Below are 26,041 nucleotides of genomic sequence, written 5' to 3'. Positions count from 1 at the left end.
TCCAAAAGCAAACTCACTTAAGGAGCACGCGCTCATAGACCACATCCGTTAGCTACGAGAGCCTGCCCGTCAATGTCGTATGTTAAACGGGAGCACGAGCGCTACAGGTAGAGCTCACGCGGAACAGGAATGCCCGATTAAAGTAGAGCTTACTACATGCTTGGAAATTTTTTTTTTTTCCTCTAACAGATCTACCTGCCCCCTGGTGGACGTTTTATATAGAGACAACACCGGTAAATTAGTTCAGTATACCCGACGAATTGTGAAGCGTTCTGGTTAGTGGATTTTTCGACTCCTTGTAAGATACAGGACAGCATGGACTTTTGGTGTTTGTTTGCTTGGCTACTTACCGGAACACTATGGATACAAGCTGCCTATGGTGGACCGTGGAACGAGATGCATTCAGATTTCGGTCCCTATCCTTTTGGGAGCGAAATGTTCGAACAAATTCAACAAGGACCTTGGGATAACTCTGGGGATGGATATTATTATCACGATGCTATGACAGGGGTTAGTAGAAAAGTAGCTGTCAGGAATACGCGGGTATATTATGTTGCAGCTGAAGAAGTGTACTGGGATTTCGCTCCCGAAGGCAATTTGTATCCTCAGTTTGACAAGTAAGCTTCTTCCGTTTTGTTATTATTCATTTAGTGTATGTACTGATTTACTAGACATGTAAATGTATTTTTAAGGACTGACAGTTCTTAGATAGATATCTAAGATCTTTTTTAGATATTTTTTGAAGTTACTATGAGAATTACTAACCGCTTTAACCATTTTTCTGTTGTAAACTGTTTAAATTAATATAGCAAATCTACCAATTTATCCGCTACAATAAAACTTAAAATACTCAGTTGAAATAAAATGGGGGAAAAAATTAGATGATAATTTTACATTGCTGTTGATATGTTAGAGAAAGATTTTTGAAATTATTCAAAAATCGTTCCAACAATATCGTCTAATGTATGCTAAAAAAAACTCGTAGCTTTAATATTAAAGAACATTATAACTAAAGTCGTGTGTACGTAGCGCCCTCTCACCATTGTGTGCATACGCACCTGCTTAAAAATATATATAATATACGATATTAATTAATATCTAAACTGGAAGCGCTTCTTCAGTTGGTGAAGTCTACATCAACAAATTATTACGCTTAAAATCTTAAAATGAATACTCGAAATTAATGAAAGGCAAATTTTAAATATCCCAATGGTCTTTGGAATTAGTTTCCTTGAATTGGGCCAATTGCCATGCGAACAAGGAGTAGAAAAAGTACTTAAATTAAGAAAAACCACAGCGTTAGAAGAAAATTGAACAAAAACAGAGTTATTATCCATCTTTTTGTAGAATATTACCGGAATCATCGGTATAAAATAGCCATAGTAAACTGAGAAGATTCTTTTAGTAATATCAACCCATGAAAGCGAAAAAGTGTCTCAATTACATCTATCGGTGACGAAGAGATGCTTTCCTGCCGAAGACGTCTGTCGCACTAGGCAGCAGTTGCATCGCTCATAACAAGGGCAGAGTTTGGAGGTCGTCTGGCCACATACCCTCAAGGTAACACGTGCAATACAGCAGCGGTGATTTCTAGTTCAGCAGTCGCTGCTGCGCGTACAGACTGCTAACATCCGGCTTGCGGGTAATTTGTTTAACTTGTTTAAGACACCGTTCTTGACGCTCGAGCGTACAATACACTATTGTGCGGATCTCGTAAAGAATGAAGCAGAAATAAACAGCGGGTTAAGAAACAATGGCACAACAAAGTGCTAATCAGATGCCTGAGAGAGTTTTGTAAAGAGAGAACTTTAATCGTTTCTTATGTCTGTCTCGATTTTAAAGACAGGATAGTTACTAACATTTCCTTTATTTCCAAAATAGGTCACTTCTTTAAGATTTAAATGAAATATATCGTTATGAACACGTCGGTTTTCGATATTTCTAGCAATAGGTAGGTGAGTATTCATTTTAATGGTCCTAAAACTTTCCTTGGGTCAGAGACTCAAGTGCGTTAGTTCTTTACTAACTGGTAAAGAACTAACGCAATTGAGAGCGTTAAAATCTCTTAAAGAAATTGGCCTATAAGAAACCAGACGGCAACGTCTTGTTTATAATTGCAGGGCCTCTAATTTCGAAAATCCTCATTCGAGTCGAAATTAACTTCAATACCTGCTTAGGTTAAAATATTTTCTATTGGGGGTGCATTCAGCAACCAATTATTTAATACGTTACAAGCCTCGGGTGCTGCTGTACGTCATGCTTTACGAAATGACTGCAGTTGATATCCCGTGCATATAGCTACTCGAACAAATCGGCATTTAAGAGCCACTAATGTAGATCTGTTTATTGTTTGGCTTAACGATGTCTTAAATACATTGAAATATCTTCCACGTTTCTATACACATTCCATTTGGAAGACTGGTCGCCTGAACATTGCGAATTGCAGTAAGAGTTCAGTAATCTCTCAGTTAGTATTATAATTGCTTCAATTTAAACGTTATGTTATAATTGCGATCTATTTGGCATTTACTGTTGAATCTGACGTTGGTGAAGAAATGGATTATTTTTTTAGAGCAATGGTATTAAACCTTTTTTCTTGAAAAACCGCTTATAGTTTTCTGAAAGAATATTGTGCCCCCCCCCCACACGTTTTTTTCTTCTTTTTCTACGAAATTTGGGCCTCCTAAATACATTTTTGAAGTAATATCCGTTTATAAAAACGATGGAGACTGACGAATTAACCTGAACACACGATTAACACAAGTAAATTTATCATATATACCTATTAAAAAATTTATTTTTCAATAAAGTGAACTGGGTATGGGAAACAAAGAGCTTCGCATACCCCACTCTCCAGGGGGTTACATATCACAGATTGAATAGTATTGGTTTAGGGTTCGTGTAGAGACAACTAGGGTACGATGCATCTGTGTACTGTATCTACAAATTATGTGTATTTTGTGGTCAGTTTTGGAAGGGATGAAAAACCTATTGTCTAGGAGCAAAACGTGTCCATCTCTCACCCAAGACGGATTCTCTGTCATGGTATAAAAAGAGCACGTAAATAATTATCTGAGTGGGATGGCATCATCTCTATGGTTTTTCAGAATATTCATATCACTTGCTCACCTCCACGGTCAGAACTTAGTTTATCAGAGCGTTGACAGTGGCGGTGTCCAGGATGAGGTTGTGGTTGACGAGATGGTGCAAATAGAATTGTTTACTCTTTCGCAACTAGGGTTAAGAAAGGCGAAATATGCAATCTTCACAGAGAACGCGAAATCAACTGATTTTATTTAAAATGTTGACACTTTGCTTTCAACCAGTTGTGCATAAGTCAGCTCTGTTATTCAATAGTTTGAGTTTTTTCTACGATCAAATTACCAGAGAAAGCTTCTTTAGCCCCCTGTGCCTATATTTTCTATTTTAAAATCTGCGTATTTGAGATTTGTAGGGCTTCGTCTAAATATCGATCAGTGGATTCTTCTACCTTCAGAAATAATTTTAAACGGAGGCAATCTTATTGAATCACGATTTCATGAGGGCGAAAAATTTCTCTATGACAAAACTTTCCGCAGCTAAATACGGTACATAGCCTATAGTTTATATCACTACTTCCCTGGCTTTTTTTCGCTTGATTCACACTTTTCAAAAAGACTATGCTCACGGCATATTTCAATGGTGTGATTTCCATCGAACTCAATGAGTTTTTTTTTCCCAGTCCCGCTGCACACCAAAGTACCGGTTTAGAATCGCTCGTGTATGTCATATGTTCTGAAAGTACTTCTTTCTGTAAATATAGAATACATTTATTATGATACCAACAAATAAAACATGGGTGTCTAAGTTTAATTTTAAATTTTAAGAAAAAAAATAACAATGGGCGTAAGTGGATTCCAGAACTGGAATGCTACACAAATTAATTTCTATCTATTGTTCTTTACTGTTCGCAATAATCCACAATGATTTTTAACGTTGTGGGCATTGCGTACGAAAACAGGCCTGAAGTATAAGTAAATCACTATCCGTTGGTAATTACATTAACATTAAAATTCTCCAGCCTTAATTTGCATAAAGGACAAAACCAGAATAGCGTGATAATCGTACCTAATGAAGTTGTGCCTGCACTTCGACATGTTAGTAACATACAACTGCTACGGCATCGAGTACCATGTTAATCACTCACTTTTGTTACTGCTACTCTTGTGCAGCTGAGATTTTTCCTATCCATTAAAGACGAATTAAAAGAACGAGAAAAACCAAATGAAACTGAAACAGCCTGTGGAGATGCAGGGTGTGTCTGTTATTGTGCTTCACCCAAATTTGCAAGTATCAGACACTGTCCCTGGCCATATCTAGAAACAATATTTTATTATTATTAATATGCTAATAACCACACCCAGCCTTTGTGGAAGTTTTCTTTGCAGATAGTATGTTTCTCTCACGCATGTCGCCTACATGGTACAGCGAAGGATCAGATTTCCGTAGTGCTCTGCAAACAACAGTGCTATGGCACACAACCATCTCCATTTACACCATTTATTAAATGATCAGATTCCGAAGTATATAAAATCCCCTTGAGAATATTAAAATACCTTTAATATATTACTAAATAAAGTCTTTAATGAATGCTGTAATATGGTCTTAGTTCTCGATTCCCGAAAACTTTCAACTCAAAGAAACAAAAACATTCAAATCTTTGATATCATGTATGCCTAATTCTCTCGAAGTACACTGGAACTAAGCATTCATAAGAAATTTACGTTTCTAATGGGCATGACTGAAATCAGTACAAAGATAAGGACTAAAGTAATCACTTCCTCACCCCCTTTGCTACACATGGCAACACACCATGATGTCACATCGTTTAAAATCGGTAATAATTCTATTTAACTGAAAAACGAATTGCCCAGGTATGCCAGTACTTATTCTTCCACTCAAAATCCAATGAACAGCCATTTTTGTCATTTAAAAAAGTGAATTATGGTCGGATTAAACAGAATAACGCTATTTCTTTAATCATGCAGTGACAAACGAATGAGACAGCAATTTCCAACACTTAGTATTGTCACATCATTTCTAGCAAGATATTAAAGAGTAAATAGTTTGGAAAGGTTTCCACCCATTCTTTGAGACATTGATCATCCAGATTCCAATGATGTCTATAAATTAAAAACTGCGTTATGTTCTCGATATCTTGGTTCAAAAATATTATTTCATTTTTCTGTAAATTATTCCAAGGTCTTCTGTAAAATTCAAAAGCTTTCCTAAATGTGTACACAGATATTTAGGAAAGAATTTAGATCTTGTAATAATTTGCATTATTACAAGATCTGTATTTTGGCGAAATTATTTTTAAAAAGTTTTTTAGGTTTCAGGACAGGGCTGATATTTTTCGAAACTCTTCATTTTTAAATGAAAAATTTTTGACACCATTTTTGTCTCTCATCTTGCGATATAAATGGCTATTCGGTTATAAAATTCAACTATTAATGGCTGTAATGCGACTGATGTCACTTTCGATTTGCTGAAATGTCTGAAAAACCAAGTTGGTTCAGACATTGCAATGAGGAGATGTGTGGCTATCCTCCAAAAACATTACACCATAGAAACAGCTGCCAGAGTATTGATTATTGCATGTACAAAAATATTAATAAATATTTTAATAATTATGGAAATTCGATAACTAAACAATTTAAAATAAATTTTTATAAATTAATTACATAGATAATTGAATATTGAAGAAAAAAAGTGAATCGGATTGGTAATAAGCATGTTATTTTAAAGCAAATTTTGTTGCAATCGATGACGAGACTAAAGAAATTTCAGGATGTCTACAAATAAAATTAAAATAATACTAGTTAAAACTCAGTAGATTAAGAGCATAAAAGTTATAAGAACACAAACTTAGAGAATGAATTAAAAGAGATAACAACAGTACATATCATAGTAGCTTTCTAAGCAATGGGTAGAACACTATGACAGATTATCACCATATCACACAAAAACATGAAGATAAGTGATTAGAGAGCACATGACAGATACAATCATTAACGATTAATCGTAAACGGGTAAAAATTAAATACAAAAGAGAAGAGGGGAAAATAATTGAAAAATGTAAATAAAATAAGAACAGTACAGTAATTATAACAAATGGCAGCAATAAATACCCAACAATCAGGCTCTGGGGACCCGTACTGGTCACATTATAAGATGTTCTCCAATTGCTCATCGTGCTGCAGGATGGTGTCCTCCACAATAGGATGGATCCTCCGTTGCGATTTACATTTGGACTCGCCACACACGAATGAAGGCAGTAGTTATGTGCACAGTCCAGAATCTCAACTTGAGATTATGGATTAAGATTAACGTGCCGCTTCATCCAGTAATGTTCTGCCACAGCAGAACGTGCTAAATTACTCGACTTAAAGCCCCGCCCCATGCTCTGAGATTAAATCACATAGCCTGCCGATAGTTCAACCGAAATAACCTTCTCACCACATGGGCAGATAATCCGATAAACGGATCTTCCCCGCTGTAAATGGAATTAACTGACTTAACCTTATGAATTGATAGTAGCTGCCTGTTAGGAATCTGCCCTTACCCAATATGATAGGTGCAACACCCTAGCAAGCTGTGCAGAGACACTTGGGTGGTGAAGAATATATGCGGTAGCAATTATTTCATTCTTAGAATCCAAGTGAGAGGCTAAACGACCACTCACCCTAATCTAAATCTATCGAGAACATTGGGCGGGGGAAATATCCACATTTCAGAAAATGCATTCTAATCCTAGATTGCCCTTTATGCGTGGGTTTTCTGTAAAGCACTGTTAAAAATCGTGTCTCTTCACGCCGATCCAGGTCATCCAAAAAAATAGAAAGCATGGTCCACCTCCGACTCCATAGTAAATCGAATAGAGGATGACAAGGACTTGAGATATTGAAGGAACAGCACCTCTGATCCACGAGGAATGGCCGCCAACACATTGTCCATATATCAGAGCCTCACCAGTACCGGCAAATTTCAAAATATCTCGCACTCCATAGTAACATTGACAATTGGAGCACTAACAGGGACATCCATAGCCATACACCAAATCTGCTGATAAAGCAGTCTGCACACGATTTCACAACTGGTCAAACAAATACAGTATTTAAGGCATTATAAATATTATGTGCCGATCTGAAGTTCAGAATTCCTGTCCAACACACGTTCAGCAAAAATGTTGCTAAACGCGTTATATTGGGAAGGATCTGTTTATCGGATTCCATATCCGAAGTAGAGGAGGTGCTATGTCGGTAAAACTGTGGCTATGTGATTGTGGCTATGAACCTGGTCCTCAAATATGGGGAAAACTATCAGTCGAGCTAATTTTGCACGTTCTGCAGATGCAGAGCAATATTGGATAGAAAAGCACATTAACCTTAGTCCATGTTCTCACATTGAGATTTTGCACTTGGCATGTGACTACGCCTTCGTTTGTGGTCTGAAGCACTACATTTGTGTGTGGAGAGTTCAAATGTTAATCGCAATCGAGGAACCTGTATGCATTCTGTTGTGGAAGTGATCATCTGCAGCAGGATCGTGCAAATAGAGCTGTATGTTATGTATCTGGTCCCTGATATACAAGGGGCCCCAAAACGCTTCTTAGATATTATAATATAGCTATAACAAAAGAAAGAGTCCAAAATCAACTCGGCACCCATGTCTCCGGATACCATTGCATAGTCCTTTCTATAGCATGGTGAGAGTTGGAAAACGTCTTATAATACGGCCAGTATGGATCGTCTTTGTTCTCAAGACCCTGACTGTTAGGTATTCCTTATTTTCATTTATTATTATTTACTTTTTTATAAACGAGTTTTTTGTTAAATAAAAATTGACTGTCAATTCAAAATAATAGTGACATTGACATATGCATGCTTTATTTCTAGTATACACTGAGTGGCTACTTTCTTGTTACAGCAAAAAAGTTGCTACTTTTTTGTCACATTTTCAGCCCAATGAACAGCCTGGGCTAAACTTGGTATCGAAAGCGTTCCACAAAAATGTGGGTCCATATTGACTGAATTGCTTCAAACAGTTGTTGTGAATCCTCAACCATCCAGTTATTGGATGGTTTAGGATTTCCATTCCGAATAGCTCGTCCCAATTCATCCCACGCTCAATTCATCTAGTAAGCGGGGCAGCCACCGCATTTGACTGAATTCAGTTCCTACAAGCACTTCTCTACAATTCTGGCCTTGTGATATGGAGCATAATCCTGTTGGAAGAACCCATTCGCCAATGAATAGCAGTGTAGCCATAAGGGGACGAACCTGGTCCGAAACGATTTACAAATAACTTGTGGTATCCAAACATTGGCTCTCTCGATACTAGCAGAGCAATGTCAAGGCCGACATAAGCTCTTTTGGAGCCATAGGCAAAAACTTTCAATTGCGTCCTTCGATATTGATCAGTGATGTAAAAATGCATATTAACATCTTTGCTGCAAAAATATTATACAGTAGTAGTCAGATAAGTTGTTTTTTTTTTTTTTTTTTTTTTTATATTTGCCCTCAGTTTATAAATGTGATTCATTTGTATTTCTGTTATCAGTATGGATTAATTTCTTATTTCAATCATTTGAAGAACTTTTACCTGTAATATTGATTTTATGTTATGTATTTAATTTTATATATTCAAAGAATAAAAAATAAATAGAAGTACAAGAGAAAAAAAAATCATGAAAGGAGCTAATATAATGTAATGTATGACCTAACAATTGTGATGCTTTATTAATAAAAAAAAAAAAACTGTCATTTAGGGACCTAAAGAGTGTAACTACTTTAGTATATTATATTGCATTATTATGTTATTACATTATATTGTTATTGGTAATGTTTTCTTTAAGCTGTATTAATTAAACCACTTGTTATATTATATAAGTACGACTATTATACCACCACAAAATTAAATACATAAATGTTTAAAGATACAATATATTTAACAAAGAGTAAAACACTTCTTTCTTGTATTCAAATCAGCAAATGTATAAATTGCTTCATGAAAATTCAATATTGCTACAAAAATATATTTTAAAATTGCTGAAGAATTTACACGTTCCTGTCGAATACTTGAAGATATGTTTCATCAATTTTAATTTACTAAAACTTCTCTCACAGCTTGCAACAGTTACTGGTATGGTTAACAGTATTTGCAATGCGATCCAACCTATGGATCGCATTGCGAATTTGTACATTTGCGTCCCTCAAATCTTTTTCCGCGTTCCAGGGCAAAAAGTTCATTCACAAGAGAACAGTCATATTTTGTGTTTATTTTATCAGCACTTTGTAACTATTAAGATATACAAGAAAAATAAAATGTAAATATTGATTGTTTCTGAGCATTCGTGTTTGAGTATTATTTAGAGAACTATCCTTATAATATTGTCCTTCCAGACGGCCGCCTGGTCGCCTGTACCTCGGGCCAGCCCTGGCTAATGTACACCACGAAAACACTCCACACACACACACACACACACCTGGAAAGATGGGTCCATGGACTCTTGCTGTTTTCACCATATGCTGATCCTCCAATAGCGTGAAACAGCAGGAACCAGGGGTTCATCAGACCGTTTATCCACCCCCTCCACCACTGTCTGGTGATGGTGTCTCTGAACCTACTGTAACCATACTTTCTTGTTTTTTTGCTGACAGGAGTGGAACCCGTTTAGTTCTTCAGCTCCAATACCCATCTCTAACAAGATACGACAAGTTATGCGTTCTGATTGCCTCTTTGGTTACCCTCGTTGTACCGGGCTGTTATTTGCCTAAGTATTATAGCCTTTCTGTTACACTGTTGTCAACCTCCGTTGGTCTCTCGCACCAATGAGCTGTTTAATACCGCAGGATCGCTAGATGTTATCTAGTTATTGGGCTAATATCGATACACCCGAGGCATAGTACTACTTGGAATCTCAGCAGGGTGCTGTTTCCGGATTGCTCATACGGCAAGTCCGGCGCCGAATACTATAGGCGAATACCATCGCTTCCATCTTTGGACTGTTTGATAATGGGACACTGGATTGACCCGCTCATAGCCTCATTTTGAAGTGAACAGAACACTACTGCTGGGAGAATTGGAAAGACGCGCAAGAACTCTTCCATGGACGACAGCACCATTTTCCCAATTAAACTGTTCTGCTGGAGAAATGGTTATTTCCGTGGGCACATATGATAAATTGGTGGAAAACATTCCACGAAGAACTAAGTACTGTATTAAAAGCCAAAGGAAACATTATACCGTATGAAAATTTGATCTGCCAGTATAAACAACTGTTTAGTGTCCCAATACTTTTGGTAACATTCAGTAGGGTGAACCTCTTTAACGTTCCAGTCAGTTGCATCACGTGACCTTCGTTAGGCATTGTTAACTTTCAACTTCAATGCTATCTGCTGAGGGGAGTCATTAAGAGATATCTCTGACGTATGAGTTGATTCATTGGTTGAGGTCAAAGTCAGCTGAAAAATAAAACAATTAGCGGAAATTGCATTTCTTTCATTCATTTATATATCTTTGAAACACGCAGAGCATTTTTTCAAAGGACGTTTATAACAGTTAAACTCAATTGTCTGTATAGGAAAGATAGCACGCATGCTGCCAATATATACAAAGAATATAAAGGTAGCCCACAATATAACAGTTCCTGGGTGTTCCTATTTGATGATATCCATTTTATTTGATTTAACACGCGTTTTTTTTTTTTTATCTGGTAGTTTAGGACGTTAGGGCAAACTTCTTTTGACAATTTAAATACGTCATGTAGGTGAATCATCCATAAACAAAGTTTTTAGGCGAGTGCTGTCTCATAAACAACAACTGAAATAGCAATCAGCTGTTTCAGTTATAGTTTATGAGGGGTGGAGAAAGAGACAGAGAGGAAAGGGAAATAAAAAAAAGTAAAATATAAATCCATAAGGAAAAGCGTTGTTTAAAATAAAGAAAAGGCAATAAAAGACCCTCAAGGGAGCTCTACTTCTTGAAAGTCCCTTTTGAAAACATAATACCCATATATAATATGATGGAAACGCCCTCCTAATAAAAAAGAAAATACGCCTTTTTTTTTCTGAATGCGGAATAGACGAAGAGGAATGCATAAAAATCTACGTTGCTTGTATAAACTCCTGTTCCACCAGCAGTATAGATTTTAGAAAGATTAATGGCAACTCTGGACGTTAGTGCAACGTTAAGAGTTAATGGGTGGAAATGAAGGTCAAAGTAAACGCTATTCTACCCCTGGGTTATCGGATTTCCTGTTGACCTCACATCAAAGTATTATTTCAAGATAAATAAAACCGAAACTGTCGGCAAAAGAGAGTATTCATAGTTTAATTTGGTTCAGTATTGTCATGGTTCAGTATTACTGAAAAAGAGTTACCTCTTTTAAATATCTCTGTAAAGAGATTTGTTAAGTTAAGATTTTGCTTCAATAGCGTTGTTTCTCTTCTGATGACACTTGAATTCTTTATTTCTAAATTCTATACACAACAAACGATCCTCACGTGTAGCACAGTGATTATAATCACTGTCCTCTCCATACCAAGAGAGAAAAGGTCCTGATTCGAATGTCGACGATGAGAGCAACTTTTATGACTCCCTCTCCTCTCTGGCTGAGTTAGTCGGTCTCAGAAAAGGATAGCAAAGTTTCTTCTCTCGAAAAGCTGGTGGAAACTGGTTTTTCGTCGAGCAAAACAGGCAAAAGGCAAACCGACTAGAGAATACATGCAATTTATTATTTCAATATTTCATACACGATAAATTCGGCAACTATTAGCTGTCTAGTTTCCAATAAAACGCCTTGGGTATAGCAAAATAGGCTCAGGCCGGACTCCTTTCCTTTCTTAACTATTTTTATTTCACATTTGTTTTCAATTCTTCTTGTTTTTATTTATTTTTATTATATATTCCGTTTCGTGGGTTTCTTTAATTTACTATCTGTAGTTTTCATCCAAAAAATTGAATTTAAGTCAAATCGAAAACACCTGATAGTCCAGAGGCAGATCCTTTCATAAATCTTTAAGATAAATCGCTTTAATGAGCCTTTTGAATAATCAATAATTATTGAAGTGGTACAATATACAGTATATATATTTTATTATGACTCCAGTCCATGCGCGTTTTTTGCAATGTAAGTTACGTGTCTTGATGCATATCAGAGGGCACAAAATTCATGATGTACAGTCTTTTGAGATGCACAAAGTTGCAAACAAACTTCATATACAGGATAAGATATTAACACAGTGACTCAATGAAACTTGCCACTACTGCACACCTGTTTACCCTGTACAGACAACAAATTGCAAAAATCAATCCGTTGTAAGAATGCGGTTGTTCTGCATTTCTTCGAACTCTAGACAGAAAAAAAATGAAAAAACTATTTCTCATAGTAAAGCGAGGATTATAGCCTCGCACCTACTCACAGGTGGATACCGTAGGTTTATTCTGGAAACGACAGCTACAATTAGAGCGGACAAAGTAGGTATGACGATCACGTGACTTTTCCTTGGCAAGGCCACTCGTAACGACCGATGTCTGCTTCAGAAACAAACAAAATCCTGGAAGTCCACTTATGAACAAAGTAGGGCAATCGTTGCAGGTAGCGGAGAAAAAACTAATTAGTAAGTTTTTAAGAAGAAAAACAGCTGTGAGAGGTCGCTCACTGGGATGAGCAACAATATTTTTACGCATCCCTGTTTTTCACCCTATTTAAATCACTCCGTCCGTCTTCGCTTTTTTTCACACCTGCTTCTCGTGGTTACAGTCGACGAAAACACCCGTCGATTGCCTTCCAAGCTTATCTCCAATATTCGTTTAATCCTCGTAATTCGCGTAGCCCGTTTACGGGTATGACGCACATGGAACCGCTGGCTGCGCGAGATTGAACGGGAAGCTTCAGTGGCTATCTGGAGTAAGCGACTGCGAGTCAACTTTTTGGAACCTGAACGCGTTGTGTGTGTGCGTACGCGTGCAATATTCACACATGGCGATTAATCATGAATGAAAAATGCAGTACACGTCAATTAATAACCCATTAAAAGATACTTTAATCTCGCTTTTCAAGGAGAATTTCATTAAAAGAGGTTTATCAACAAATTCCAGGTGTAGTAGGAACTTAAGGCAGTGCGAAACTCAATTATTACGAAACTCAATCATTTCTCAATTCGTTAAAAGTGGCTAAACCAGATGTCTGAAAAGCCTCATCCACTTTTATAAGTTCTAGTTGTTTTTAGTGAAAGAACTGGTATCATCTCGCTGCTTATTTTATTTTTGCTTAACTGTATCTGTTTCATTATAGTTCATTCATACACCTTCATTATGTAAGGTGGTCTTTGGACAACTAAGGAATTAAATTATTTGGTTTAAATTTTACGCTCAGTTAACGTAGATCTTCTTATGCATCAAAGGTTTTGAATTTACTTCAATATTTACTTGGTACTGATCGGGGAAAAACTAAGATTCTTAAATGACATCGTCATCAGAAATACGATTTGAATTAAACGAACACCCAGGATTTTCATCAAATCTAGTTCGTCGGATGAATACAAATGCCTACTGCGTATTACCCTCGCGTTTCTATTCTTAAATGAACTTTTGAAATGTAAAAAATGTATTAACATTATTAAGTTCTTCATTGCATACTTAATGATAGGAAGGCACGCGAGGGGTTTACGAAACCAAAACATATTAGATTAGTCTATACCAAACGTTAGGTCTTCGTGGGTAGTGCCAGGTGGAAAAGGCCTTGGTTCAAATCACGTCAGTGATGCGAACTTTATGGGCTTTTCTCTACAACGCTTTTTTCGCCCAAAAAACATGCAAATCAACCACAAGCGATTTACAGACAATATATTGACGCCACATAGCCATACCAACAGCTAAGAGAGTTCCCAACGAGGTGCTGTGCTGCTGGCCTCATCGGGAATAAATGGACACACTCGGGCTATTTACAATCTCTAAATATCAAGCAAATGGTTTAGTGTTTATTAGTTGGCTATTTAATGTGTAATTTCTGTATTCAAATCAAGATCCATTAGTTAAGATAGATGATGAAGCAGCGCCTGGTCTACGTCCGGAATGTGGCTACAACCAGAAAGTGTATTCAAGCAATGTTTTCTTCCATCGTATGTGGAGATGAGATACGGAGCTGAGCATCTCTCACTACTGCAAAATTTCTGTTTGCATCTGAATATTTTCTGAGCTGCGTATAAATACGAACTTCCTGAAGTTCGCAGCATAGAGCTCCTGCAACTACCCTAGACCTTCGCTCGTAAACAACCCCATACTCAAATGTTTCGTACATCAGAATAGAGGTGATGTCTTCCATCAAATTCATCTCGCCAATTATAGATCAGTCTAGGGTGATTGCCAGAACTGTTATGCTTCGAACTGCAGGGAGGGGTTGTATTTATGCACAGTCAGGCGCAACACCCGAAATTCAGAACCCCATATCTCGGTTTATATAAGATGGAAGAAAACACATCGGTTAATGTTTTCTAGTTGTAACCACATCCCTGAGTAGACCAGGTGATGCTTCATTATCTATCTCAACTTAGATTTTGATTTGCAATATTGGGAGAAATCTTAATTTTCAATCAAACTCTTTCAATCAAATTAATCCCTAAATCAGAAAGAGGAATAGAAATATATAATTAAATTAATTATATAATTATTGCTAATTATTTATGGCTAAAAGCTTGAAGTTTCTTGAGATAATATATCTGTATTAATATCATATTATACAATTTTACAGAAACCTTGTTATGTATTTTATAAATGTATTTAGAAACACTGCAGTTTATAAAAATGGTTACATTCATAATATCACTATTATTACACTCAGGGATCACTGAATTATGACCATCTATCTCAAATGGACTATGCCACATAGCTCATAGTATAAAAATCCGAAAATATCCACTGCGGTAAGGTGAACAAAGAATGGTGTCGAACGAGTCAAACACCACCTCCCGCCAACAGAACTGCAAAGCATTGCATAAGGTAGTTCGTGGTAAGCGAAGGATGCAGCGCATTGTACGTGCTCAACGTGTACGGGGTTTCCATAGCAGACGAACCAAGAGACACCCTATCCTCACCGCTAATCATCGTCGACAGCGAATGTTGTGGTGTCGACAACACGCTGATTGGACACTGAAGGACTGGAAACGAGTGTACTAGTCGGATGAGCCCAAATACCTGGTGCAACACGCCAACGGATCCCTGCATGTGTGACACAAGCAACACGAGTGCATGGACCCATCGTGCTCACTATCCAGCCAGGTGACGGTGGTTGCTTAATATGGGGTATGTTTTGCGTGCAAGAACTGTGACCCCACCCCTGATGCGTATGGACCAACGTTTCATTGGCTGCTTTTAGGATACAATTTTTTTTCCTGACAGAAAAAGGATCTTCCAAGAATAATGTGCCTTGTCATTGAGTCCCCACTGCACACGAGAGGTTCGTATCACCCATCTTGATGGGTTCCAAATTTGCTTAACGTTAATCCAACCGAACACCTGTGGATGCTTTGGAACGGGAAGTGAGGCGTATGGATACATACGCTTCAGGACAGGTGTATAGCTGAAGATCCCTTCGAATGTCTTCAGATATCTAGTGGAGTCAATGCCTAGGCAAATACTGGCTGTTATCCATGCGAACGGTGGCCTGACACCGTATTAGTTACGTGGTCATAATCCAGTGATCACTCAGTATATATTCAAAATAAATATCAGTTATTGTATTGTATCTTTATTTCAAAACATTATTTTATGCATTCAATTGTAACTAATTTGCACTTCTTGATTCCGATTAGGAATCGATTAGGTCAGTTTGTGAAATACTGTACAAAACACACAAAAGAGTATGCATCGCTAAGACTTTATGTTCGAAAATACTATTTAAATGCAGAGAAATCATCAAGAAATGTATTCCTTAATGAAATTATAGCATTAATTTTAACCGAATGTTTGAGCAAACTAATGTTGGACAATCCGAAAAGGCGTTGTTGGTTTTAAATGAATGGCAAAAGCAGGCGAAACCGTAAATGATGTTAAGAAAGCCAATGAAAGAAGTTGACAAATCATATCGTCTCCCATCGTCTTTAAGGAGAAACTTTTCGGAACAACTTACAAAAATTCTTAGAAAAGACTTGAATAGGAGAACAGAGAGCCGTTGAGGAACTGTAAAGTTTAAATCTTCACAAAGAACCGTTGCTACAGATATTTTGAGAAGTACAGTACATTCTTCACCCGTTTCTACCAAGTTACTCAAGTTGAGGGAGCACACATTAAGTAAATTTGTATAAATATTTTTATTGTAGCAAAAACACCAGACTTTTTTCCGTAAATTACAAAGTTTTCGTCTTCACATTGCGTGAAGAAAGTTTGGGTTCGATTCTCATCTTCAGCGGAAGTCAAAAAAGACTGCCCATTGGGACGTGGTGAGTTTATGGGCTTTGTCAACATCGTGGCCGAATTAATCAGTCTCAGACGAGAGTTGCATAGTTTCCTTACAGAGAATTCAGGTTTTTCTTCCTGAAAAGCAGAAAACCGAACGTAGAATGCATACAACTTACAAACACAACATAATGAAGCGTAGTGGCCTTAGTTACCTATTGCATATTTAATAACAACCTAAATGCGAATTAATTTTAAAGTTCCTGTACTACAATCAAAGCTACTATTAAAAGAAGTCAGTCCCTTCAGGTGTGTCCTCAGTGGCAACTTAGTGAACACGATACATCTGTCTCTCACTCGTTTGGAATTTTTATTCCTAAAAGTCCAGAATAACTCAAGAGGAAACCCTACTTTCATCCTGCCACAGAATATCGGTGTGAATACGATTCCTTCAGTGAGTTTTCTGGATTTTTCATCCCGCAGAACATGGAAATCAGCACGCCTGAAGAAAACAAAAATGCACTCCTCTGGCAGACTACTGATCATTTCCAACCTACTTACTTTTCTTAGCAAAGGCACAAAACGTTCTGTGAATTATGAAGAATATTTTATTCTTTAAATTATTATAACCTAGTACCTGCTATGAAATTTTATTTATATGTTCAACGAGTCGCGTAATTATGTGAAGATTTTGCTCTGTCTTAATACAACTTTAATTTGATCCCATGAAGGAACAAAAACGTTATAAAGAATTTCAGGCAGAAACAATTTTCCAGTACTGTTCCCTTCAATTATATTTATCTTCTGGAAAATTTGCAGTTACGTATTCAGCATACAATGACAGCTTATAATTAATCACTCATGTTCCTGTAATCGGATCTCGACCAACTTTAAAAGTGTGTAATGAGAATGGCTCTTAGCTTCTGTCATAGAAACTACTTCTTAAATAGGTAAATTCCCGACGATGTTTTACCCACTTTTTACACATTGATGATTTCTGAATTCTAAAACAGTGCGCGTTACCATGGCAAAGGAAGGTTAAACGTGGTTTGTCTTTTCGCTTAGTAGAAGGGGAAAGGGGGTGGAGTTGAGCGTGAAGCATTTACTCCACTTCGCATTACCGAAATGACCGATAACTTTGCACGTGAACTAGAGCAACTAATATCGAATATTTGTATTAATGTACTGCTATCTGGCAGTACAAAAAGAGAGAGATGAAGAATTTCGTGGCATTCAACTCTCTTGAATTCTATCATATTCCATGATTGCGCAAATGCCTATTCAAAACTTTTTGAATCATGTTCCCTGGGATTTTGGTCTTTGAAATTCATTAATTCGATAGGTCCTTCGAGTCGAATGTCAAAATACGCGTTTTCCAGAGGAACTAGTTCGCTGTGGATGCAACAGATTGCTTTCTAGCAATCCAAATTTGAAATTGATAACAAATTCGTCTGAAGAGAGGGCATGTGCAAAAGCGACAACAGATGTCCAAGGGAGATTTTCATAAATCAACTCAATACACACTTTACACGTTATGCACCACTCAGTACAGCTTTGATGTCCAAAAGATTCTTTTAGAACACGATGGCAACGCCCAACCTACAGTAAGACGGCTTCAAACAGAGCTCAGCATTAATCCAAGAAAATTCCTTTATGAAATTTCTTACGTAAAAATGGAGCGCCTATTACAGTTAATTATGGCCTTCAGGAGTTAGTGATTTTGTACGACTCATTTCTTCATCTGCAAGAAAGGCTGTTATCACCCGTACTGTTAAGTAGCATAATCGTTGAAACCAACGACCGAAACAGAATGCGTACAATTAGCAGCACCCAGGTATGTGCCGTGACTCGCACTTTCTCCTCTCACAAGGTGTTCCTTTCAGGAAACTTTTTTTTTTCCGAACAAACAAGCGGCGAAGTGAACTGCGAATCCTGGTGTGCTTAATACGTAAGGCGTCCTCTCAGCCATAACGATCTATTAGTCCCTCCCTAATTGCGTTAATCTAATTTACTTTTTGGCAAGAAGGCCAAACTGGCAAACCCCTAATACCACTAAGTGATAATGTGTCAGGATGCTGCGAGTCCTCTTAATGATGTATCTAAATACTGCACATCTTACATTTCGTGCGAGGATGGATTAAATCGCACGAAGAACTGTAAGTGGCTCATGCCTCTTTTTAAAATGGACTCTTCTACTAATTAAATACCAATTTGAAGCTTTAGGAATTGCGTCCATTTGTAGTACCCCATTTAAATGCGACTCCGACTTTGTGTTGACCCAAGTCCCGTGTGACTCGAAAGGAACAAAGTAATTGGCATCAGATAACATAGGCTGCAATCACCAACAATAAAGACTAAGATTTGGTAAAATTCAAGATACCTGTAATCTGCATTGAATCTAACGTTTTCTTCTTATCTACAAAGTTGCCAATTCCTGTAATAATAATGATTACAGTGTGTTCATTATTTTCCTACCAAACTTGACCTCGTTCCAGCTGGTATTGCACGTTTTGCTAGTTACTTATTCAAAATACACGCTATGTTTGTATATCTCGGATGTCGAGCTTTGTAATATACAGTTCTCGATATATTACAATTCAAATACATATTACAATTCGCAATAAATTATTATTAATGATTCAGGAAGCTGACTGTAGTGTGTTTTTTCCCCACTGATAGTACCCGATTAGTTACCTTTGAGTTAAGATAAAGAATTCTTGAGGGTAAAAACAGGTTGTGGATATCACTAAAATTCTGAAGTGATAAAACGCAATTTCTGTTTCAGTAGACTGAACACTGATGTAATAAACGATGTCACCTATGAAATTATCTACAGTGTTCAAGAAACTGCAGAGAAACGAATTAATGGTTACATTTTTCACACAATATTTAAAAAATTGAAACTGATAGCAAAAAATAAAAGGAACGAAGAGAGAGAGAGAGAGAGAGAGTCCTTGTAATTGAAAATAATTAGAGAAGAAATTAAATATACACTAGATGAGCAATTTATTAGTAGTATTCCTAACTTATACATTCTTAATTATTCATTTCTAATTGTGTTCTATATATGTAGAGTTCCAGACACTCCGGTTTTTTTTTCATTCTTAAAATCACCAGACCAAACATAAAATATACACGCAACTTATAGAGCGAATATACAGAACCTAATTTAACTTCCTTTGAGTTTAATCCAAAATGATAACCACCAAAAAAGGCTGCCTCTTCGATAAATGCCTAAATCGTGCATATTAATATTCCCATACTGGAACTTCTCCTATGGGAGTTGGATATGATGCCACGGCGTGTTCTTCTGTTGGAGGAAGACCATCACCAAAGAGAATAGAAAAGCTCCACAATCAGATTCACCTTCCTAATATTGGTTACAACGCTTACCAGCTTCCCTGATGCCTTCTATCGTAGCTTCTTGTAAAAGGGATAAACTGATGGGAATAATTAAAGGAGAAAAACAGAAGAATAAATTCTTTAAAAACTAAAAGCAGATAAAGAAATCCCCGTTACAAAGAGAAGAAAGAAAGGAAATGAGAGAAAGTAAACGGACACATAGAGAGGAAGTGAATAAAAACATGAAAGACTGCGTGCCACGGTTGAAATCCCAAAAACGTGCCTCGTTTATTTCGAGATGAGGAGTGAGCGGGAGGATCTATGAGAAAGATAAAGAGACCTCTCCTATCTTTATTCATAATTTCCTGTTTTCAGTAGCCAAAGGCATGCATCATAAACAGGTTTTGTCGGATCTGAACAGTCCACAAAACTCGACAGCATTTAACAACACATGAATTTTCTCGTACTTAAAAATCTATCGAATAATGCCAGTAGTCATGGAAGTAGGAAATGCCCTAATTAAACTCTGTTCGCGTGGATTAACAATTTTAGGACACTTGTCTTTTTCTTTTTATCACTCCGACCAACCGCAGTCCGAAAAACGTTTTTCGGGAATGTGGGCAGAGTCCCGAGAATAGTGGACTCATTGAAACAGAGTCTATTAAGTGGACTTTCCGAATTACACCTTTGTATACCCAGCTCTACCAAAATACGGCAATTATGGGCTCACCTGACTGGAACGTCGGGTGGTTTTGATACACTTCACTTACACGCGTTTGACGTCCATGACTTAGAGAGTGTGCCGGCGCGTATCATACCTTCAGTTGATTTAGTTCACTGCCTGCGTATCTCTCTTCATCCATTTCGGAATCGCATGATCTTAAAAATAAAGGCTGCGTCGAAGAGCGATTGTTAATGTTTACATGTGTCGCGCAGGAATAAAGTGCTATCACAAGTGAAAGATTCCATTCATATTGAAGTCTAATCGAACAGGATCTCTGCGAGAAGTAAAGCATGACATATCGTAAAGATCGTGTAGTTATCCAGCCACTCGAAAGAGTTATCCAGCCACTCGAAACAGCTGCCAATACGACTGTGGTAAAAGAAACTCCGTATGAATGACCAAATAATAAAATCGCAACTAATAAATATTTTGCAAATTCATGTTAAACAATTTGTGAATATAAAAAGGAGGATAAACAGATTAAGAGTAGACACGATAATGTTTAAATTAACCTTCATCTGCCAGCAATATGTTTTATTTTTTATTTATTTATTATTATTTTCTCTCATTTATTTTCGTTCTATATTTTTTAACAGAGTTTAGCAAATCATAATTAATGGTCACTGTTTTAAATTCAGTAAAAAAAAAGCTAAAATTAATGTTTTTTATAATTAAAACGAAGTGGGTGCGAGTGAGTTTTAAGGTTAAACAGATTTACGGAGTATGACGAAACGTCTGTCTGTCTGTTTTCTATATGGCTATGAGAGGTTTGTTCAAGGTCTGCGTTCATTTTTGTTTATGGAAAGTTGCAAATGATGTAAGAGGCGTAAAATATGGTGTGGTGGGTAGCAGTTTAGTGAAAAACTTGTAAACTCGGTTGCCGATGTCACTAGGGAGAACACGTGAATCCAAGATGGTATCAAGCAATGTGCCTCCTGTGTTGGGCCGCTCGTGTTATGAAGTTCGATGATGAGATGAGTACAAACGAATGGAGTAATTCAAAAACTGTGGTGAATCCATCAGTGATTATGAGCGATCGCACATACAACCAACTGTTGTGACTAAGTCGATATTTGGTACTGTGCCAACAGCTAATTTTCATTAATCGTCGCATTGAGGACGGAAACAGTTTCCATAGAGTCTTGACTATCCTGTACTCTCAACTCAACTTCATGGCGAGTGCAATTTTGGCATCATTTATCGATGTTCAGATGATATGACCATTAGGAGTGTGTAAGAAGGTCGCATTCATGCGCATGTGTACGTCCCCTCCCTAGAGGTCATCAACGAAAACCAGATCAATCTGTGCCAACTTTCCGCCCACATGAAAGCAGACAACAAAATAGATAGGAACATTTGTCGTTACCTTCTCATCATTAGCCAAACCCAAGTCTGGAGTAGATGAATTTGCAAAAACGATTTTTCTATGATATCGTTTGCTTTAATGTACCCATTGTACAGTAAATATTCATTTATCTAACCCAAGCGATTCTTATCCAACACATTATTCAGAAAAATTATTTTTTTAAATTTAGTTTCATGCCCATGAAATTTTGTGTGATACAGAATCCGAGACGATGTCTGACTCTTATGCTTAGTATGAGAGGCTTTACCCATATCGATATCATCCTTTTGACAGCCTGACTCTACAGAAATTATATTTACTTATCTGGGTTCATTCAGGGCCTGCCCATACCTCTTAAATTGGCATTATTCAATTTTGTTTTTAAGTGCTGCCTCCGTTGTTGTTGAAGTAGGGTTTTAGGAGCATCAGCGACAAAGACCTATCGCTCAATATATACTGTACTGTCTGTAAACTGCGTGTATTCTGTGGTCGATTTTCTTTTTCCTGTAGGAAAAACCCGAATTTCCGGGAGAAAAATTCATACCAGTGTACTCAGCCACGTTGCATAAAAGGCCTATTTTAAAATTCCTCATTTCACCAAAGGGATTCGAATTCAGCTCTTTTCTACGCGGTGTGGGAAGAATGGCGATTCTACCAAGAGGGCTACTGTCTCCGACAGAGAGGTTGGTGGCCAACAACTATCAAGTTTCTCTGTCTCAAGCATCATGAATTATTTTTTTTAAGCATTCCATTCAGGCTAGGCTCCCAGATCGTCCATCTATCTCCTCTTTCTTCTCCCTCTTTCTCTGGATTCCATTCTTTTCCTCTTGTGAGAATTGTGAAATTTCGTAGTTCTCTTCTCAGGAAGTACCTGAGAGGAGAGAAGCTTTGCCATTTGTAGCACTTTCATTACGAACTCGTTTTTTTCCCATTTCGTTAAGTAGTTAGTAAACACTGTACATCTCTAGGATCGTCTTTTATTTTTCCTACAGCTAAGATCAAGAAACCTATAAAATAATATTATCTTGAGGCAATCCTCAAGACCCTCCGCACCTCCAAAACGGCTTACTCTGTCCCCCTCACTTCAGGGTGACGAGCCACACATTAAAAATCACTGCTCTTTGGTAACCTCAGGGGCATCTCTGATTATATCGCTGTTGAAGATTAGCTGAAAGATGACAGTCGGTAACCAATAGAATTAGCCCATTAATACCAGAGCACAAACTCGAGTTCAATTCAGGGACGATGAGGCGTAACTGTATCACTACAGTATTTCGTCGGGCTTAAAGAGGCTCTTGAAAAATAAGAATCGATGTGAGGGCCCAATCCTTAACCCACTATTCTGAAAACACTTGAAATGGAAACCTTTGTGCGGACCGTACATGGTCTTCTAGGAGTTGCGCTCCGATGAATGTCTTCAGAGTTAACATTCGAAGTGGGCTGTATCCCAACTCGTGTTAATCAGAGTACTTATCAGCAGAGTGAAAAATCATTTCATCAGGGTGTCCATGAGCAAGAGCTCATCAGATAAAAGGCAACGGGGATGGATTTCCCTATAGAAGGCCGTTTAAAGAAGCGTGTTCCAATTCTATGGTAAACCATCTTGCTTCAAAGCGATTAAAAGTATAATGCGTAAACGTATTTGCGCAGCAGCCAAAGAAACCGCTCGGAGAAATAATTTAAAATTAGTGTCCACATGAGTCTCCAGGTTACTGAAACAGAGCGGAAAACTAGTGTATTAGTAAGGGTTGCCACAAAGAAACAGCCCAGCAAACTTAAGAAATATGTGGCAATTGAAGTGCGGAAGAGAGTTGTGAAATCTATCCCACTTATATTACCAGAGAAATGCATTTTCCGGATAATTAACTCTACATATTCCTTTATAAGAATGAAACAATACGTCACTGCTGGCTTTTCATTGGGCATTTTTTCGTTGCTATTACGTTCAATCCTATTAATCATGCATGGGATTTATTATTATTTTTTGTAAACTTCAATTTGCTACTTATACAGCACCTTAGGGTTTATTTACAACTAATTTATTTTGTCCCATTTCAACTTAATGTAGAAAATAGGAAGTTGCGGGTGGACGTCATGTCGAGTCTTGAATGCAGGGGTTATATTACTTACCGCCATTGTTAAAATGTCCTTTGGACTGTATTAATGAGAAAATGATTGAAGTATGAGGAAGGAGATCTTAAATTCGCATAGTTAACATTTCCAGTATAGCAACTTCAACCTACGTGATCACAAAAACTTGTTCCTGTTGGCGCGACTACATCCAAACCCTAGCGGGTAACACAGTGGATAGCATTGCTCTCTCACGTTAACTGGAAAAGGTTGAATTCTATTCCCATTCTTGGTCGAAAATGGCAGATACTTCCCACATTATTTTTTCTCGTATTGTGACCGATTTAGTCAGTGCTGGCTAAGGGTTGAAAGGTTTTCTCACCTGGAAATTCGACTCGGGCGTTTCATTCTGCCAAATAATCAAATCGCCCATCACGTAATTTACAAATACGATATGTGGAGGCTTCGTGACTTGGAGTCGCCCTTAAAAGTTCCTCACGCCAATGACGGGATTCGAATCCAGGCCTTTTTCTCCCAGTATGCGCCCTCGTAGTTAACGCAGTTGGTAGGATCGCCATCCTCCCCCACCGGGTGGAAAATACCTGGGTTCGAGTCCTGTCGATGACGTGAGGAGTTTTTATGGGTCTTTTTCACAATGTGGTTGAGTTAGTTGGTCTCAGGCGAAGGTAGCAAGGTTTTTTCTCCCGGAAACTCGGGCTTTTCCTCAAGCAAAAAGAAAATTGACCTCAGAACATTCGCAATTTACAGACAATATACGGAGCAATATCGCCTTAGTAGCAACAACCAGTATACAGAGGACAGTGATTATAACCACTGTGCAACCCGCTACGACATGGGCAGTATACTAAAAACCGGTTTTTGAAAGGAGTTATTGAAATAGTTTCGTATTTCCAAGTATACAAATTCTAAAATTGTGCTGTTTTCTATAAAAGTATTTGTAATTTTCAATTACTCTGAAAAACTCCTTCAGATATCCACTGACTAATATTGAAAGCTTCATCTGATTTTAAGAAGAGAAGCAGGCCAAGTCGTAGGGTACGTCAAGACAGGCTCTGGCACTACCGTAGTTTCCTCTACACGCACACACTTCACAGTTCAGAAATCAGAGTAGTTTGACGGCGCAAAAAGATCACAGCGTGTGCTTTGAATTGATAATTAGAAACGCTTGAAATTCTTCATGGTAACAGTTTTTAGTGAGGAAGTTTATTTTCACATGGGTTGTCGGAGTCTTCGAGAAACGGTACGGCTGTTGTAGACTGGAAATACAAATCCTGGGGTTCTGAAATTAATCGCCATTTATCTTGTTTAACTGTAGGAGAGCCAATATATGGAAACAACCAAGTTTCTCTCTCTGTTATAAATATACGCCCTGCATTAAGGAAAATATTATGGAAACATACGCTGAGATAACTTTGCATTATAATGCGTATATACGTGCTTTTGCTCGTTTAGCACAAACGAGCCTGGGAACATCGCAATATAGACAACACAAAGTGGAGAAGGGAACGTCCGCTGGTATGGTAATCCAGCGGACGGTCCTACTGCACTACATCCCACAGTTTACAGAAATTCGATGGTACTGGCAGCTACCGGCTGTTCCACGACGTCCCACATCCACTGCCCTACCATTAATATCCAGACACCTGCCTTTAGACAAAACTTTTATTGTGTCATTTAATATTTTGTGCTGAAACCTTTTGCTTTTATGACTGCCTTCAATCTTCCCGGCATACTCTCAACCAGCTTTTTATAAATGTCAGATGATATGTTCCTCCACTCGACCTTTTAAAACAGCCACCAGTTCGGCCTTGGGCGATCTCAACGTGCATGTACCCGACGATGCAATACATCCCAAAGATGCTCGATAGGGTTCATATCAGCATTCTGGGCTGTCCAAACTATTTTTTAGTGTAGTGCAAGCTGGTATATAAAAATCATTCGTCTATGGAATTGTTTAAATAATGACAAAATCACATTTCATTCAAAAGCTACCCTTTAAAAAATCAGGGTCATGTCAAACTCTGAAAGACTAAGCATGATTTCATGTAAACATAAAATCATCTGACACAGTGCAAACCATCACGGAATTTACTCTATGTTAG

The 26,041-nt window shown here is 37.6% G+C and overlaps 1 protein-coding gene across 1 annotated transcript in view; it reads left to right on the top strand.

The window, feature by feature from the left end:
• Positions 1-315: 315 nt before the first annotated feature.
• The window catches only part of LOC150089598 (hephaestin-like protein), a 185,141-nt gene continuing 159,415 nt past the window's right edge, over positions 316-26,041 (top strand). The window contains exon 1 of the mRNA XM_090390043.1: positions 316-617. Within this exon, the coding sequence (XP_090246169.1) occupies positions 316-617 (302 nt within the window). The remainder of the gene's footprint in view (positions 618-26,041) is intronic.

This window comes from Mastigoproctus giganteus, chromosome 2 (assembly GCF_048544385.1).
Source record: "Mastigoproctus giganteus isolate SK-2022 chromosome 2, ASM4854438v1, whole genome shotgun sequence".
Lineage (NCBI taxonomy): Eukaryota > Metazoa > Arthropoda > Arachnida > Uropygi > Thelyphonidae > Mastigoproctus > Mastigoproctus giganteus.
This window is presented reverse-complemented; position numbering and strand designations above follow the sequence as displayed.